At 36.8% G+C, this 17,108-nt stretch overlaps 4 protein-coding genes across 8 annotated transcripts in view; 2 read left to right on the plus strand and 2 right to left on the minus strand.

Annotated features, from left to right (window-relative positions):
- Positions 1 to 17,108, minus strand: part of LOC125809295 (photosystem II 10 kDa polypeptide, chloroplastic) — a 204,526-nt gene that overhangs the window by 137,727 nt on the left and 49,691 nt on the right. The window lies entirely within an intron of this gene.
- LOC125809205 (THO complex subunit 3) overlaps positions 1 to 17,108 on the plus strand; it is a 152,162-nt gene that overhangs the window by 29,066 nt on the left and 105,988 nt on the right. Inside the window, exon 1 of one of the 2 annotated variants that reach the window (XM_049488875.1) lies at positions 9,029 to 9,033. The exons of the other annotated variant lie outside the window; for it this stretch is intronic. The gene's annotated coding sequence lies outside the window, so the exon portion shown is untranslated. Of the gene's footprint in view, positions 1 to 9,028; positions 9,034 to 17,108 lie in introns of those variants that run through there. 2 annotated transcript variants of the gene reach the window in all.
- LOC125809053 (probable WRKY transcription factor 2) lies at positions 1,318 to 6,753 on the plus strand. 3 transcript variants are annotated; one of them, XM_049488730.1, is made up of 6 exons: positions 1,318 to 1,560; positions 2,554 to 3,048; positions 4,578 to 4,766; positions 4,843 to 5,717; positions 5,820 to 5,978; positions 6,074 to 6,753. In XM_049488730.1, the coding sequence occupies exons 2-6, from the start codon at positions 2,599 to 2,601 to the stop codon at positions 6,642 to 6,644; spliced, it is 2,244 nt and encodes a 747-aa protein (XP_049344687.1). In that variant the 5' UTR covers positions 1,318 to 1,560; positions 2,554 to 2,598; the 3' UTR covers positions 6,645 to 6,753. The 3 variants fall into 3 exon arrangements, with proteins under 3 accessions (XP_049344687.1, XP_049344683.1, XP_049344693.1); XM_049488726.1 differs by having other exon boundaries at positions 1,319 to 1,538; XM_049488736.1 differs by having other exon boundaries at positions 1,319 to 1,538; positions 4,855 to 5,717.
- Positions 7,665 to 15,579, minus strand: LOC125809039 (chloride channel protein CLC-f-like). 2 transcript variants are annotated; one of them, XM_049488721.1, is made up of 9 exons: positions 15,038 to 15,579; positions 13,926 to 14,328; positions 12,885 to 13,079; positions 11,167 to 11,621; positions 10,969 to 11,073; positions 9,830 to 10,066; positions 9,458 to 9,670; positions 9,078 to 9,310; positions 7,665 to 8,254 (listed from the first exon to the last, which is right to left on the minus strand). In XM_049488721.1, the coding sequence occupies exons 1-9, from the start codon at positions 15,371 to 15,373 to the stop codon at positions 8,173 to 8,175; spliced, it is 2,259 nt and encodes a 752-aa protein (XP_049344678.1). In that variant the 5' UTR covers positions 15,374 to 15,579; the 3' UTR covers positions 7,665 to 8,172. The 2 variants fall into 2 exon arrangements, with proteins under 2 accessions (XP_049344678.1, XP_049344672.1); XM_049488715.1 differs by having other exon boundaries at positions 8,149 to 8,254; positions 9,060 to 9,310; positions 15,038 to 15,538.

Genomic DNA, 17,108 nt, shown 5'->3' on the forward strand with positions numbered 1-17,108 from the left:
TCATACTTACAAAATAAAAATTGATTCCAACTTTTAACCAATTACAATATATCATCATATTGCACGTCATTAATCATACATAAAAAATTGTCTAAGGTTTCACCCAAAATATTAAATATGGAAAAGAAGGTATATTTGCTTCTTATTCGCAAACTTATTCAAATCTCAAAAAATAATACACTTTGGAAAAGAAGGTATATTTGCTTCTTATTCGCAGACTTATTCAAATCTCAAAAAATAACACACTTAAAAAAGTACGTAATAGCATAAATCAGAAAATATATATATATATATATCAGAGCATAACATTATTAGTAACACTAGCTAAGCTTGTACTTGCTAAAAATATTTTACTTCCTCTAATCATAGTTCTCAAATTAGCTTTTTAAAGGAAGAGAGTTTTATTTATTCTTATATTTATATCAAACTCTAATAGTTAATGATTTCACTGAAAATAAAAAGTGCATTAAAATCTATTGTTGCCAAAAAGCAAATAAAAATTAGGTGTAATTACTATTGTTTGGCCATTTGTCCCTTTTTATCATAACATGTTATTCCCAAAAATTAGCTCCATCAGTCAAACTACTCTTCCACGTGGCTTTCTATTATTGGCTGGTCAAACTTGGATAACATTTCGAGACCCGTTTTTTCCCTCTAGCCCGGCCCATCAAATCATTTTCAAGAAATTTTTTTTGAAATGAATATAAATTATCTTTCGTTTAATTTATTTGTCTGATTTTGATTCGAAGATTTTTTATTCTTATAAATTTAAACTAAAGATAAAGATACATGAAATGTATCAAAACATTTTAAAATATTTTTGTCTTAAACATACCATGTAAAAAATTAAAATTATAATATTGACAAAAGAAAAGAAGACAATTTTCTTAAATGAACTAAGAAGAAAAATAAACTGTAACGTACAAAGTAGGTAAAGATAGAAAATTCAAAGTGGTGTGCATTATCTTTTAATATTTTAGCCTTAAATATTCAATGTAAAAATTTAAAATTATAATGTTGACAAAAGAAAAGAAGACATTTTTCTTAAATGAACTAAGAAAAAAATTAAATTGTAACACTCGAAATAAGTAAATATAGCAAATTCAAAATTGTATGTTTTGCACGTTGCTATATTTTAGTGGTCAATGATATGGATTGAACACCATGAGATCTCAAATAATTATCTTCTGAAATTAGTTGAGCTGCGTAAAAATTAGTCCGAACAGAATGGTTACTGAAAAAAAAATACAAAAATGTGTGTTAAAAGTCTCATAAAAATCCTCAATTTCATTGTTCTCTCTTTCAAAAGATTCCAAAACATTTAGAGGTCCACCATAACATACAAACAAACCCCACTCCAATTTTTATTCATATATTCCTATAATTATTTTTCTTTTGCCTAATCAATCATAATCTTGTGCCCAATCTAGCTCTTTTTCTACAGAGAGAGAAAGAGAGAGGATTGCTTTTGCTTTTTCCCATTTGTTTCTTGGAAGAAAGTCTTTGGGTGGAGTTGGAAAAAGAAAAAAAATTCTAAGGTGAGACTAATCTGTGTTGAAGGTCAGGCCAAAGGGTCTATCTTTCTTCAATTTTATCATTCTTTTTTTTGACTGTCTTTTTTATGGTTGTTCAGGTACTTTTTTTTCCCTTGTTATTCGTGGATCATCACTTTCTAATGATTGATTTATTCTCCTGAGATTTTTATCTATGTGGTATCATTGCTTTGGGTATTTCTGATGACCCCTTTTGCCTGGAAATGATTTCTTCTTTCCCTTTTTGTTGTTTTCCTTATTTGTTAGATCCTGATGTGCTTCAAGATTTAGTAAAGTTTCAATCTTTACCTTCTATAATCAGTTACAGGCAGGAGAAGTAAGTTTTTTTTTTTTTTGCAGCAATGGCATGTTTTTACAGCTGCCCTAGATCAAAATTATGCTTTTGTGGAATGTAATTAATTTGTGGCTGTTTTGTTTTCCTTTGATGGGCTTTTTTGATAACAAAAGGAAAAATGATGGAGGGGTATATATATGTGAAGACTTTTATGTTGTTGTATTATGATTCCTTGATTTGATGATAATATGAGGGGAATCTTAGTAGCTCGGTTAGGTGGTTGGCTACTCGAGCTTTTATCTTGTTGGTGAGGGTTGGATGCCTCACCTTGTAATCCCTTCCCCTACCCCCAATTTGAAAATAAAAATGGTAATCCGAGAGTCGTTCGTGTGTCTGGTGGATATAGAAGGAAAATTGATTAATGGAGAGGCTGATTTGGAGATCTTTGCTTTGTTATATCTGAGAGAATAACAAGGTGAGGGTTCAATGCCTCACCTTGTTGTTCTGGAGTATTTGCTATCTCTTGAAAATTAGAAAAGAGTAAGTTACGTTAAATGATTATAAGTGGACAGCTAAGTGTCCTATGGTGGAAGTAGATTTAACGCCTCGAGTATCATTCCTCCTTTGACATTGTTAAGAAGCACTCATGAAATAGTTGTTTTATATATTGGTGTGGTTTAGAATCTCTGTGGCTTTATATTCATTTCATGCTACTCCTCATTGCAGTTAATTTGGCTTTTGAGTTGCTCATGCTACTAGTGTCAACAATTGATGGGTGGATTTGATGATCATGTTGCCATTATGGGAGATTGGATGCCCCCTAGTCCAAGTCCAAGAACGTTTTTCTCTTCACTGCTAGGTGATGATGTTGGGTCAAGATCATCTTTTGAGGGCACCAATGAAACTAGTGGAAACTTGGCTTCTGGTCCTCAAGAACATGTTGGCAATTCTGATGGAAATGCTGGAGCACAAGCTGCAATCAGTGAACCACAACCGGTGAAATTGAGTGCACTGTCTGACCAGAAAATGAGCTCTCGCGGAGGACTCTTGGAAAGAATAGCAGCTAGAGCTGGATTTAATGCCCCGAAGCTGAACACGGAGAGCCTTAGACCTGCTGATCTGATGCAGAATCAAGGAGTTCGCTCTCCTTATTTAACTATTCCTCCTGGTCTTAGTCCAACAACTCTGCTAGAGTCTCCTGTTTTTCTCTCCAATTCACTGGTATGAATACACCTTGTGTATACCCTTTGCCTCCACCGCATAATTGATTTCCTAGATTTAGGTTGCTTATTTTTGGTTATTGCTGAACTATGTTATAATGGTGGAAGTTTAAGAAGCACGCCAACAACAAATGAAAGGGATATAATACACAAGTTTAAATAATAATAGGCTATCGATTCTGCAAAGTGAGAAGAGGAGTTGTGACTATGATTAGAGTTGTTCTTGGGTGATATACTGGATGGATTAAGTGAAGACAAATGTTTGTATCTATTTTAATAGTTCTACCTAACCAACTTCTTTGATTTTTTAGCAAGAGTCCGTGTTTGTTCTATGCTGCGATTTGTGAAAATATACTATCCCTCTTTTTCAATTTGCTTGTCTAGTTTTGTCCTTTACATGGAGTTTAAGTAAAGACGATTTTTGAATCTAAGATATGCAGAATGTACCGAAATTCCCTTTAATCTTAACATGTCATGTGGGGAGTTAGAATTAAAGAGTTGCCAAAAAAGGGAAGAAATATTCTTTTTGATACTGACTAAAAAGGAACAAACAAATTGAAACGGAGGGAGTAATATATAAAGCTGTAGAAGGATATAGGTTTACTTGCTTAGATTGCTCTTTGTTGCAAGTAGTTATCATGCTCTTTTTAGAAAACACCAGCTCATAAATAAAACTCAGATGCTTGTACTTATTCACAAGTCGTTTTATGGTGTGTCACAGTCACCAGCATTTATTTTTTTGAGAAAGGTAACTTTATAGTCACGAGCATTCTCTTTTACTGGGTTTGAATTCTTGCATTTTATCGAACCCCATCAAATTGTTTTCTGCATTTACTGAATGAAGGGTTTCATCTTCTGAGTTGTAGCATAAACATCATAAAATAATTTTTTAACCTGCGGTATCTTACCTCAAGTGTGCTTGCTTTGCAAAGTTCACCTGCAACTTGTCATCCGTCCATCTTCCCCTTGCTTTATATTATACCAAAGCAAAACCAATTGTCAGCGTTTTAAGAAATTGTGAGTCCTAATTTCACATCATGGTCCATATATTGGTTTTTACTATTAATTTAATCTTCTAATTGGAGTTTTCAGAACCCAGAAAGAGCTTCAAGGTCTGTAGTTCCTTATATAGGACAACTGTTATATTGTTAAGATGTTAATCTTGCAAGATCTTGTTTCTGATACGTATACTCCCTCCGTCACAATTTGTTTGTCTTACTTTCCTTTTTAGTTCATTTAAAAAAGAATGTCCCTTCCCATTTTTGGTAACTCTTTAATTCTAACTTTCCACGTGGTATGCTTAAGTCCACAAGATTAAAGAACATTTTGGTTCATTCTACGTATCTTTAATTTAAGACCACATATCTTAAATTTCGTGTCAATTTGCTTGAATCATTTTGGCTTTGGTCTAATGCAAAGGTCACTTCTTTTGGGCGCTTGTACATCTGTGTGAACTCCCATTGTTCTGAAACTGAAGTATTCTTCTTCAAGGTTCTCTTTCATGTAAAATTTTCTATCAATGTCTTGCAGGTGCAACCATCCCCAACAACTGGAAAATTTCTATTTTCCTCAGGCATTGAGAATAGAAACTCAGCATTGATGATGGAGGATACAGATAAGAGGAAAGATAATGCTTTAGAGAGTATCAATTCATCGTCCTTTTCTTTCAAGCCAGTTCCAGAGACTGCTCCATCTCTTTTTCCTGGCACGACTAGCAGAGTAATCACTCTCAATCTCTCAAATGCACTCTGCACAGATATTCTGTTTGTTTCCAATTTCTGAGCTTGTTTGTTAGTCTTGGTTGCAGGTGAACCCGTCCAATTTTTCTCAGCGAGGATTTCCAAACATTGAAGTTTCAGTTCATTCCCAGAACTCGCTTGTATCTCACCGTGTGGAAGCTACACAAAACCCGACTCAGAATGGAACACTTCAGCAATCATCTGATTTCCCTAGATTTTCTGCTGAGAAGGATGTCATGGGTAATAATGTTACCCTAGAGTCTAGGACTTTTCAGACAGTTGGTAGTGCTTTGGACCATTCTCCACCTCTCGATGAACCGCAAGATGAGGACATTGATCAAAGAGGAGGTGGAGATCCAAATGTTGCTGGTGCCCCAGCTGAAGATGGTTATAATTGGCGAAAATATGGGCAGAAACAAGTTAAGGGGAGCGAGTACCCCCGAAGTTATTACAAGTGCACACATCCAAACTGTCCAGTCAAGAAGAAAGTGGAGCGATCTCCAGAGGGTCATATTACTGAGATTATATACAAGGGAGCCCACAATCACCCAAAACCCCCACCTAACCGTAGATCAGCCCTTGGATCCACAAATTCACTTGGTGACCTACAGCTGGACGGTGCAGAACAAGGTGCAAGTGGTGTTAATGGTGATCTGGGTCAGGCAAACTTCCAGAAAGCACCTGGTGCTGGAGGAGGTTTTGATTGGAGGAACAACAATCTTGATGCAACATCATCAGCGAACTTGGGCTCCGAGTACTGCAACAGATCTGCCCCTTTCTCTGCTCAGAATAACACTCGGTTGGAATCAGGTGATGCAGTAGATGTGTCGTCGACTTTTTCAAATGATGAAGAGGAAGATGATCGTGGAACTCATGGCAGCGTATCACAAGGTTATGATGGTGAAGGAGATGAGTCCGAGTCTAAAAGAAGGTTTCTATATCATCGTTAGCCTTAATGAATGAGATTTCCATAATTCCATCAAATTTACCTGAGTACTTAACTTTTTATTTTCTCTTTGGTAAATATTACTAGGAAGCTCGAGACCTACTCTGCAGATATGACTGGTGCCACTAGAGCCATCAGGGAGCCAAGAGTTGTGGTTCAAACTACAAGCGAAGTGGACATCCTTGATGATGGATATCGCTGGCGCAAGTATGGGCAAAAGGTTGTTAAAGGGAATCCAAATCCAAGGTTAGTCACATTGATTAAAAATTTTATGACACCAGAATCCCGAATTTTGACTTGCAAAGTTGTTTGCTAAAAATGATGGTTTTCCCTTTTGGCAGGAGTTACTACAAGTGCACAAGTGCTGGCTGCAATGTCAGGAAGCATGTTGAGAGGGCCTCGCATGACCTGAAGTCAGTGATTACCACCTATGAAGGGAAGCACAACCACGACGTTCCTGCAGCTCGCAACAGTAGTCATGTTAATTCAGGGGCCTCCAACGCTCATCCAACTTCAGTTACTGCCCCTGCTCAAAACCATTTACATAGGCCCGAGGCTGCTCAACTTCAGAATGCCATGGCGCGGTTTGACAGGCAACCTTCATTAGGCACATTTGGTTTGTCAGGGAGGCCCCAGCTTGGACCTAACCCAGGATTTAGCTATGGAATGAACCAGCAAGGCGGCCTATCCAGTCTTGCAATGGCCGGATTTCATCCTAATCAAAACAAGCCAGGGGAAGTTCATATGCATCCATATCTAGGACAGCCGCGACCCATGCATGATATGGGATTTATGTTCCCAAAGGAAGAACCAAAGGTGGAACCTATGTCGGATCCTGGATTGAACCTCGCCAATGGCTCAGCAGTTTATCAGCAATTTATGAACAGGTTGCCGCTTGGACCTCAGATGTAAATTTACAGTTTTTGTCTTCTCTAAAGAAAAGAAAGTTAGAGATGCTGATTTTGGTACTTAATGGGCATACCTCCTACACAAAGTCCTATAATACAACTTTTTGAAGCTATATTTTGTCTTTGTTTTAACTTCTAAATACCATATAAGCAGCCATTTATTTGGTGTCTGTGCTTCAGTTTCTTGCTATACTGACAACAGTTTCAGGTTGTAACATGGAAAAGTTCCAAGTCCTATCTTACTTCATCATATTTTGGAGGCTAAGCTTTATGTCCTCCTCCATGTACTGGTTCTTTTGCTTAAACCGCACCATAATGGCCTTGCTCTTATATTAAAGAAAAAAGTTTCAACAAGAAATTTATGTCTGTTTTCATCAGTTGGTATGTGTATGCAACTTTTGCTGGTCTCATCTCTAGTCTGAGAATTTTGAAGTACAGGTAATTTATATTTTTAGTTGGACATCAATGGTATATGTATATATGCAATTTACTGTATATTGAGGTTCATTGTCAAGCTAGTCATTGCATCTAATATTTGCATGACTTTAACCAACAACCAAATGACCCCAATATAATTTACTAAACGCTACATTGCTAATATCTACATAACTTTAACCAATCACTGTGCTCTTTATTTGAGATGTTTCTAACATTTTAGAGAAATAGTAAGTTGTACAAGTTTCGTAATCAAAGTTTGCCTAACATCAACATTAGTTGAGCATTTAGGAAAAGGTACCAACTTTCTGATAGGTTCGACAATTGCACATTTTGTAGTAGTAGTTACGGCACAAGTCTTACAGAGGAGTTTTATGGCCGAATGTTGTTATGACTAAATTAGCTGCTACTACGTGGCGTAGAGCATCATTAGGTCTGCTTCTATAATTTTAATCTTGTGAGGTCTGAATTTGGTAATAATGATTTCAAGGGTTAATAATTGGATTCTAAACTTAATAATTGTTACAATACAAATTGAGAGCAAAAGTTAACCAAACCCGTATTCGGACTTCTAATCTGCCGGCTTGTAACAACAACCGGGGTAAATGGTTAAAAAGGGAAAAAGCCAATAGTAAAAGTAATCTTAACATATATCAAAAGAGACATATGAATAGAATTTCAACTAGTTGCCTCTCAATTTGTGTATATATAGTAATCCATGACGATTTCACATTTTGATGTTACCCTGATCTACCAAGTATATGCTTCATGTACAAAATGTCAAATGTCAAATTTACACTAATGACGACTGCCTTTCCGATAAAGTACAACCAAAACTATTGAGGAAAACTCATGCTATTACGCTCGGGCTCTGTGGGCAGCCTGGTGCAGCATGTCCGCTCCAGAAACAAACAGGAAGGAACCTCAACTTCTGCACACATAATTAAGTGAAGAATATACAGTAAATTGGATACTACCTACTGATGTCCAACTAAGATCGTATATTTCTTTGCTTCCCAGTCTCTGATTGATGCCAAAGTTGAACAAACACAAATTTCTTGTTGAAACATGCTGGTGATATTCAGTGCCTTGAGCTATTAATGGCCATTCGTTATGATCTGCTTATCTTTTTCTTCTTGATTCTGCTGGTAGACAGACTTCCGGTGACTCACTTCACGCCTGTAGGATGAATTACATTCAGAAAACACACTGACAATACAAAACCCAAGCACTTCTAAACAATTCAAAATCCACAAATGAGTAGTCTATTAGTCATCAGCACAAAGGCTGTGCAGGGAGCCAATTTACATTTTAGAACGAACTATGATTTTGTTCATCTTACAAGGATTCGAAAAACTCTTGTAAAGTTCAGTTCCACCTGCATAGTTTTGTTAATACCAAAAAATATAATGCATCCTAATTTTCTTGATTGCGTCACTTCTGTCTTCGTATTTTCTCTCCTTTTTATTTACTTTCTTTGTATAATAATGTTCTTTTGCAAATGACAGGTGGTATTAGAAGCAAGCTAACACGACCAAACTTGGGCAAAGACTAAGATCAGTTTCACCTCTTGGACTTTAGCTCCATATGAGTGTTCAATCGAGCTACAGCTGTATTGTCATTCAAACCTATTTTACCAAGCTGTAGTTTAGCGCCAAATATTAAAAGAACCCTATAACTATCACTTAAGTTCACATCTTCTACGAGTTCCATTCATTTACAGTCCCCCATAACATAAAGATTTCTGCTCAATTTCGAAAACGTCTTGCAGTTTAATTCCCTCTGAATAAAGCTACAGAGTAGGATCTACAGTTAATGGAAGAACAAGTACCATAAATCCATTTTTACCTTTTCTTTTTACTCCAAAAAAAAAAATGAACTTCCTACTCTTGTGACTTGCATACCACATAGAAGCATATGGAACACTTCAAAACTTGGATCAGAGCAAAACGGAGCAACATACAAGCATAATATGAGATATTACATAGAGAAGCTGCAAAACCTGATCGTCTCCTCTACTGAATCATAATGCAGAAGAGCAATAACTCTGCGCTTTCTTTCTCTTCTGAATTCTCCACCACGCTTGACCACAGGCAATTGTTTAATTCCTTTGGCCTCCATTAGTTGCTTTGCAATTGCTAGATCCGTATCAGGATGACAAGTTAGGAGTCCACAATCTTGGCCACGATAGCTTATCCCTCTTGTGCATATAGAGGACACAAGACAAGTATTTGCCTGTAAATCATATAACTAAAGTAAGAAAAAGGAGGTGCATGGACTGAAACTCCCGGAGACAAAGATGGCAAAGTGAACACAAAATCAGGGAGAAAAAGAAATGAACACTAACAGACATTTGTCATGATGGCAATCTAAAGCACATACATCTGTGACTGATAAATCTTTGTTGGAAGAATCCCCATGGTTCTTAAACAAACTCCTTTTCACGTCACCATATGTTAAAATTCCTTCCAAGTAACCTTCAGCATCAACCACAAGAACGCAACTCTGTCGGCCGTCATGCATGCATTCTAATGCTTCTTTCACAGTTTGGCTCGGAGAGACCTTCAAATAATCATTTGACATGGCCTGAGAAACCTAATAGAAGGAAATACACATTAGATTCTTGAAGTACCTAAATCACAAAATAAGTCTCCTAAAAGAAAACAGGTGGTGTTTTGTTCAAAAAATTGAAAACCAAGATCCCATAAAATGCAAACTTTTCCCACTTTCTAGATGCCAACACAAAGATAGTACCTTTAGATCTTCTAAAATGAGACCTTCATCAAATGATTCATGACTGTTATGACTCCCAACCACCATTAGTTCCAAGTTATTTCTCTCACCAGATTGCCTCGAACCATTCCCTTCATTTTTTTCATCAGCTGGTGAAAGAATAGAGTAACCTTTCGATGCAAACTTGGCTTCTGATGACTCCGTTTCATTTGGCTGGTCGGTAACGGAAGGCACCCATATTGCCAGCCCAACAGCACCCTATTAAAGAGCATTTAAAACAATTGCATGATTTAAAGTGCAAGTTTTACCCCATATATCATTTCAACAGCAACCTACAATAGCAAAAAACATCTATGCGATCATCTAACTAGCAAACACAGATGCAAGTCAGATTTGTATATGTCCGATAAAGGTTTAGTCTTAATGTAGTACACTATAATGTAATGTTATGTGTGTAATGTAATTTAATATAATAGAAGGTCTCCTTATTATAGCAGCATAGTTTCCTAGAGTTTAGCCCTCTTACCTCTCAAATGCAGAGAGGACAACAGTCCAACGTGTTAGCATAATCTCATGGCCAAAAGTTCCAAAGATTAAATTAACCAACCAAAAAGGTTACCAAGATCAAATTTACCACCTGACCACACAAACTCTCCCTCAGGGTGATTTCAGCACAGACCTCCCAGGAGAATGTTCAGATAGTAGCCAAAAGATACACTTCATCCAAATTTGGAGGTCAAACACACACACAGCTCAAAATTAAGTTAAAGCTCAATACAGGCAAACCGCAATACTGCCACAGTTAAAAGTCAGGAATATACTTAATGATTACCTAAGATAAACTGGTAAAGAAACACCAGACATGTAGCAAAGAAGGGAAACCTTGATTTCAGAATGGCAGTAACTCAAAAATTAGCCAACACAATTAAAGGAAGTCCATTGCATACTCAAATTATGAAGTTAACCTAGGATGACAACCATCTGTCACAAAGAAGACTTGAGTTACTCAGAAAGTAAGAGATACTATGTTACGGACTTGAGTTACTCAGAATGTAGGAGATTAGATAACAAAGATAGGTGTTTTAATCAAGCATGGGAGCTTTTAGTAACACACATGAAAAACAACTAGAACTAGTGAATTTTTGTCCAGCAAGACTAACCATGAGAGGAAGCAAAATTCTATAATCTTTTGTCAACTCAAACAATAAAAGCACTGACGTCAAAGGCACTGAGCAAACTGAAGCTAGTGTAGCAGCCATCCCCACCTGCATTGTTTACATTTATCCATTAGAAAAGTTTACCACCTAAACGGCATTGGAGTGTAATAATTGTTTGGGGAAGGTAAAAGTATATCAGACCAGTGCATATGCCTGTGGCTGGGCAATAGCAGCATTCCCTGGAATAGCTGAATTAATTAGTTCCCCAGCTAACCCTCCAAATACAGCACCTACAGCAGCACCTATCATTAAGCTTGGTGCATACAATCCACCAACAAGGCCAGACCCTTTGCACAAAGCAGTGGCCACGACTTTTGCAGCAACTAATTGAGCTAGCCATCCAATTCCAGGTGCAGATGCAGTTTTCCCAGTATGTAGGATTTCATCAACATTAGTGAAACCCCAATAGAGAACTCCAGGATATCTCAGAGCTATTACACCAGCTCCTAAACCCCCCAAAGCAGGGCAGACAACATCAGAAAGTCCAAACTTTTCCTTGAGGAACTGAAACCCCTTGGTGAACCAGGACACCAATCGAGTGAAAACAACACTTACTACTCCACACAGCATTCCCAGTATCAGATACAATGGAAGCTCTACAAAAAGGAAGCATTCTCAAGTATTCAGAAAGAAATCCATAAAAAAAATAGGGTGAGAATCAAGACAGTTTAATCCGTAAAGCATGAAGTAACATGATACCCAGTCATCTAAATCAGACATCACGTTATACATTCTCTCTTAATGTATCTTACGACACGCCATATCCAAGGTGAGGTGCCGTAGTGTCTGTTGTTATATGAAAATGACATAGTACCGATTGACGAGAATAGCGGTGGAGTTAACCCTGGGCTGGAGGTTTGGAGACAAACCCTGGAGTCTAAAGGGTTCAAGTTGAGTAGGACCAAGACCAAATACTTGGAGTGCAAGTACAGTGATGAGACACGTGAGGTTGGCATGGAAGGGGCCCTTGATACATGGGTCATTTCAAGTATCTTGGGTCTTCAATGCAAGGTAATGGGAGATCAACAATAATGTCACACATCGTATTGGTGTGAGGGGGATGAAATAGAGGCTCACCTCCAGAGTCTTGTCCGATAAGTGATAAGAATGTACCACCTAAACTTAAAGGTAAGTTCTACAAAGTGGTGATTAGGCCGACTATGTTGTATGGGATGGAGTGTTGGCCTGTTAAGAACTCTCATGTTCAAAAAATGAGAGTTGTGAAATTGAGAATGCTAAGGTGGATGTGTTGGCTTACTAGGTGATATAAGATTCAGAATGAAGATATCTGGGAGAAGGTGGGAGTGACCTCTGGGGTAGACAAGTTGAGGAAAGTGACAAGTTGAGGAAAGTGAGACAGAGATGGTTCAAGCATGTTACAAGGAGATGCCCAGATGACCCGATGAGGAGGTGTGAGAGGTTGGCAAAAATTAGAATAGCAATTGACTCTATGTTACGACCTATAACAATGGAGACAAGAGACAGTACACTCAGATGTTACTTTAGACATATAGGAGACAAGAGAAAAGCGTATTTGATGTTGTCCATTCCTTTTTTAGCGAAATGTAGCGTGTGAATGACAATAGCAAGTATGAATACCACCGGGAAACATTCTCAGGAGAAATGGTACAACTATATCAGAAATGCATATGCAAAATTCCCTGATTACAAGAATTTCATTCAACAATGCAGCATGAACACTGGCTGAGTGCAGCCAAACTGTGAAAGGGCAAATACCCCTCGTCATTTACTCATGTCTGCTATAGAAAAAATAAATAGAACAACACCAACGGAAATACACATGCACTATAGTAGTAATGTTTTAGCCATATAAAATAAATTAGAATTAGATCAAATACCGGCAGCAGATTTCATATCATACGTGGGCACTGTGAAAGCCTGTTTTTCCCCAAGTACTGCATTTGATACAGTTGATGATATAACAGAAGCCAATATGATCATCGCAGTGGTAAAAGGGGGTGAATTTTCAGCACGGAGTGGTCTTAAAACTGTTTCAATCGCAAAGAAAGAGCCAGCTACTGCTGCATTGAAACCTGCAGAACAAAAAATGTTAAACCTAAAGATCCATCAACCAGCTGAGGCAAGATCCAGAGAGGTGCAAAGCCACAATTCACACAGACAAGTACGCACCCATGGATATGCACGTATCAGAAGTGCACTAAAGAAGACTATCCGACTATGTATTTGACACATTGACAAAAATAATAACCAAGTATTTCTCCCTGCAATGATAAACGGCCTCTCTACCTTCCAAGGTAGGTTGAGGTCTGTGTACACACTCCTCCCCAGACCCCACTTGTGGGATTTCACTGGGTATGTTGTTGTCGTTGTTGTTGTTGTTGCAAATAATGGCCTGTGGGACCCACACAAAGTCGTATTAGCTAGGAGGAATAGTTTCTACTCCTTTGATGTTGAGACCCATATCGAACCTTGCAGCTCAAAAGACTTGTCGGAAATTTGGCTCCAAGGTGACTGACTATTTTGACAACATCAGTTTCATTTTTTGGGAAAGAGAAAACAGAGAAAAAAAAGTGTTTTGGGAATGAAGAAAGATGGGACAACATGAGAGTGCTCTTCTTAGCGTCACTAGAATATGCATTAAATTCATAATCCATACAAGCTATAACACACGAAAAACCTTCCTTGCAAGAGAAATTCACAAAAGCATCCACTCATAATGGTTTTGAGATTGAACAAACAATGTCTCATCTTTGTCAATGTCTCTAGAATACCTCTGAGAGATATCATCTCAGAAAGTACATACAAACTAAAAAACTTCTAAACATATAATTTGCTAAGGGCCTAATACTCTGCATTACTTTGGAAGTGAATAAGGAATATTTCCTGGTTCAGATACTTCTTAATAAGAAAAAACATACCTGAAGAAATTCCAGCAGCTGCACCAGCTGCAATGAGAGCTATTCTTCTTTCCCGGTTGTTTTCCATCATCATTGAACATCCATAGGCACATGACTTCCCTATATCTACACTAGGGCCTTCAGGACCCAAGGAACAACCAGTGCCCAGAGTTATAGCAGCTTGAGTGGCCTTCACTGTAGGGAAGATTCCAGCAATCAAATCAAATCCTTGTCCCTGAGTAGAGCTAGACTCTGTTATTTGGTCCAATATTCCGACCAGACCATGCAACATGCCAACAATGACTCCACCCAAAACTGGTATTAAAAGTATCCGATGCCAAGTATCAGCTAGCCTTTGCAAACGAAGCCAAGCAGCACCGTCATAAGGAGTACCAGCCCATGCCCATTCGTGTATTACATGTACCTACACAAATATCCTCGGTGTCATCCAATATACAATAAAAAAATTACAGTTCAAAGACTACTGGTTAACAACATAAGAAATACAGTACAAGTAACTGTCCAAATGCAACACCTTTAATCAACAAAAATGGCCAGAGAAGCTTGCAAGTCACAAAAGCAGACCCTCAATATGCATATTCCCCATACTAAAAAGGAAAGCAAACCACGGGAACTGCCGTTACTCATTAACTGAAGTTCTCTACTTTGGAAACACTGAAACCCCAGGAGAGATACACAAACAACTAAATAAGAGGAATAATATAACATGCAGATTTCATAAAGCAACAGCATTTGCTGTTCCCAATTTCACAATTCACAATTTTCAGATTTTGGTAGTGATAGCAAACCCTAATTTGCTTTAGAAGATAAAATGCATGTACTATTGCACTGAGACGGACTGGAATAGAGTATTCGTCGCCACTAATTCAGCTTACGATTAGGTGTAATGAAATCAAGTGATTAACTGACAACATCTATGAAGCCAAGTCAACAAGATCTCCACACTAAGCATCTAATAATCAATCACTATTATGTGCAAATTGAGATAGGAAATAGAAATGACATAACTAATTGCCAACATAGGCAAAAAGCAATAAATCTAGCTAAATTCGTCCAGTTATTGAAACAAAAATAAGCTTTAACGAAAATGCAAGCTATAAGCTGAAACTAACCCCTCGATTAAACCCGGCAACACAAAGGCCAGTAGCAAGGCCAAGGAGACATCCAACAAGCAACATCGCCCATTCCGGCGGAGCACTATCACCTAGAATTTCATCCGCAGTAGATGAAACACCGCGGCGATTAGAAGGCGAAGGCGACGAGGAGTGGTGGTGATCCCTATCCGACGATCGCCGACCAGAAAATCCTCGATCTAACCGCTTCAATAGATCCTTAATGCTTCTTGTATTCGTTCTCCTCGGAGACGACTGGCTCTCCACATCGCCTTCCGACGCCGATGAAGTAGAATGTAACAAAATGTTGTGATCGCCGTACTCCCCTCCCGACATTTCTGACGAATTTTTCACCGGGTTTTCGTCGGAGGATTACTGGCGATTCCACCAGCATGCATTACAAAATTGAGTGTAAATTTAACAACTTTCTTCTCTGTAGGTTAACTTGTCGCCGTCGCTATCGGAGTCGAGTTTTCGACGACTTTGGGCAACTAACGACGGGAAGTGGAGGACAAAGTGCGATTAATCCCCAAAATATCCCTATCATTGACCAACAAAGTTTAATTCTTATATATATGTGGTATTTTTAAATATTTGAATAGTTTTTTACCAATTTTTTGATACTATTATATTTCAATTAAACATAAAATAATAAAAGTAAATTACAAAGCTAGTACACCATTTTTCAAAAACCATATTTTTAAATTTCTCGCTTATTATGAATTTGACTGTCACGGAAATTTTATTTTTTTTATTGTTTGAAATAGTATAATGTTATTGTCTAGAGATTACTAGTAGCTTCGATTGTTGGAATTTCGTATTTCTATTGATATATTAACTTAGGGACTTCTGAGACTATGAGCTCATAGGAAGTTCGAATAAAATATGGTCAATTGGGACAAGTTGTGCACAATATTTTTAGAATGAGGATTGTACTGATTATAGAGGTTGCTAGGGTGGTGTACATGAACAGATTGATTCAGATTTTTCAAATATCAAATTAAATTTTTGTGTCAGATTTTTAAATTTATAAACCAAATCAAATTAATGAAATTCGGATTTTTCAATAAAGTATTGATACAAACATATAATTAACTTATGTTTCAAATATTTCTTTAATCCTATCAAAATATAACTATCTAAGGTGTTTCTTAAGAAAACAATACAAAATATGAGATGAGTGATGACACTAAAATATTCAACAAAAAATAATAATGAAATCACATAAAACAAATATTGCAAATTATCAAGTCATAATGAAAATGATCATAATTTAAAAGTATTAAATCATGCTAAAATAAGTATAATATTAATTTATTACATGAATAAATATTAAAGAAAACTTAAAATTAGATTATGTATTTTAATTGTCTAAATAAATGTAAAACTAAAGAACAAATATTCAACATTTTTGTCATTCTTAGTGTTGAATTGATTTTCATTTTGTTAGCATTAATATTAATTCGGTTTGATTTGAGCTTTATTAGACTTACTAACATATATGAACTATAACTTTTATCGGAATATTCAAAATTCTAAGTTTCGAACTTGAAATAATATGTTAAAACATAAAAAAATTATGAAAAAAATATAACAAAATTTAGAAATTATATCAAAGTAAAATTTTTGTTTCAAATGTGGTGTCAAATATCGTAGCTAGAATGCTTTCTTCAATTTCAAGCAGTCCCTTTTTACTTATCGATATAAAAACTACTTTGTATTCTACTTTAATATATACTAATATTATTGTAATTATTGATCGTACAAAGAATTGAACCTTCTCCATTTCAAGTGGGCTAGTGCAAAATTTCAAAAAAAAAATTGAATCAAATTTACGAAAATATACTATGTATACAACAATTATATGTTGGACTAATTAAACACCTATTGCTTCTGGCTATATTATACCTTTTCCTCATCGATCGGCTTTCCACAAACTGAGCCCGGCACGGTGCACACAAATAAATGAAATGGCGCGAATCAAATCAATAAGATATTAAAAAGAATCGAATACATACATGCCGTAATTTTAGTTAGAGGTGTCTTCTTTGAATTTAAAAGGTTTATTTTC

Source organism: Solanum verrucosum, unplaced genomic scaffold, assembly GCF_900185275.1.
Source record: "Solanum verrucosum unplaced genomic scaffold, falcon-dt-bn FXZP01000277.1, whole genome shotgun sequence".
NCBI classification, from domain to species: Eukaryota; Viridiplantae; Streptophyta; class Magnoliopsida; order Solanales; family Solanaceae; genus Solanum; species Solanum verrucosum.

Coding starts and splice junctions, on each gene's coding strand:
- LOC125809053 (XM_049488730.1), top strand. CDS start 2,599: ATGGGTGGATTTGATGATCATGTTGCCATTATGGGAGATTGGATGCCC. Junction 4,767..4,842: donor TTCCTGGCACGACTAGCAGA/GTAATCACTCTC, acceptor CTTGTTTGTTAG/TCTTGGTTGCAGGTGAACCC. Junction 5,979..6,073: donor AAAGGGAATCCAAATCCAAG/GTTAGTCACATT, acceptor CCCTTTTGGCAG/GAGTTACTACAAGTGCACAA.
- LOC125809039 (XM_049488715.1), bottom strand. CDS start 15,373: ATGTCGGGAGGGGAGTACGGCGATCACAACATTTTGTTACATTCTACT. Junction 9,311..9,457: donor AAGATTTATCAGTCACAGAT/GTATGTGCTTTA, acceptor TATGATTTACAG/GCAAATACTTGTCTTGTGTC. Junction 8,255..9,059: donor AGGTTTTGCAGCTTCTCTAT/GTAATATCTCAT, acceptor TTCATCCTACAG/GCGTGAAGTGAGTCACCGGA.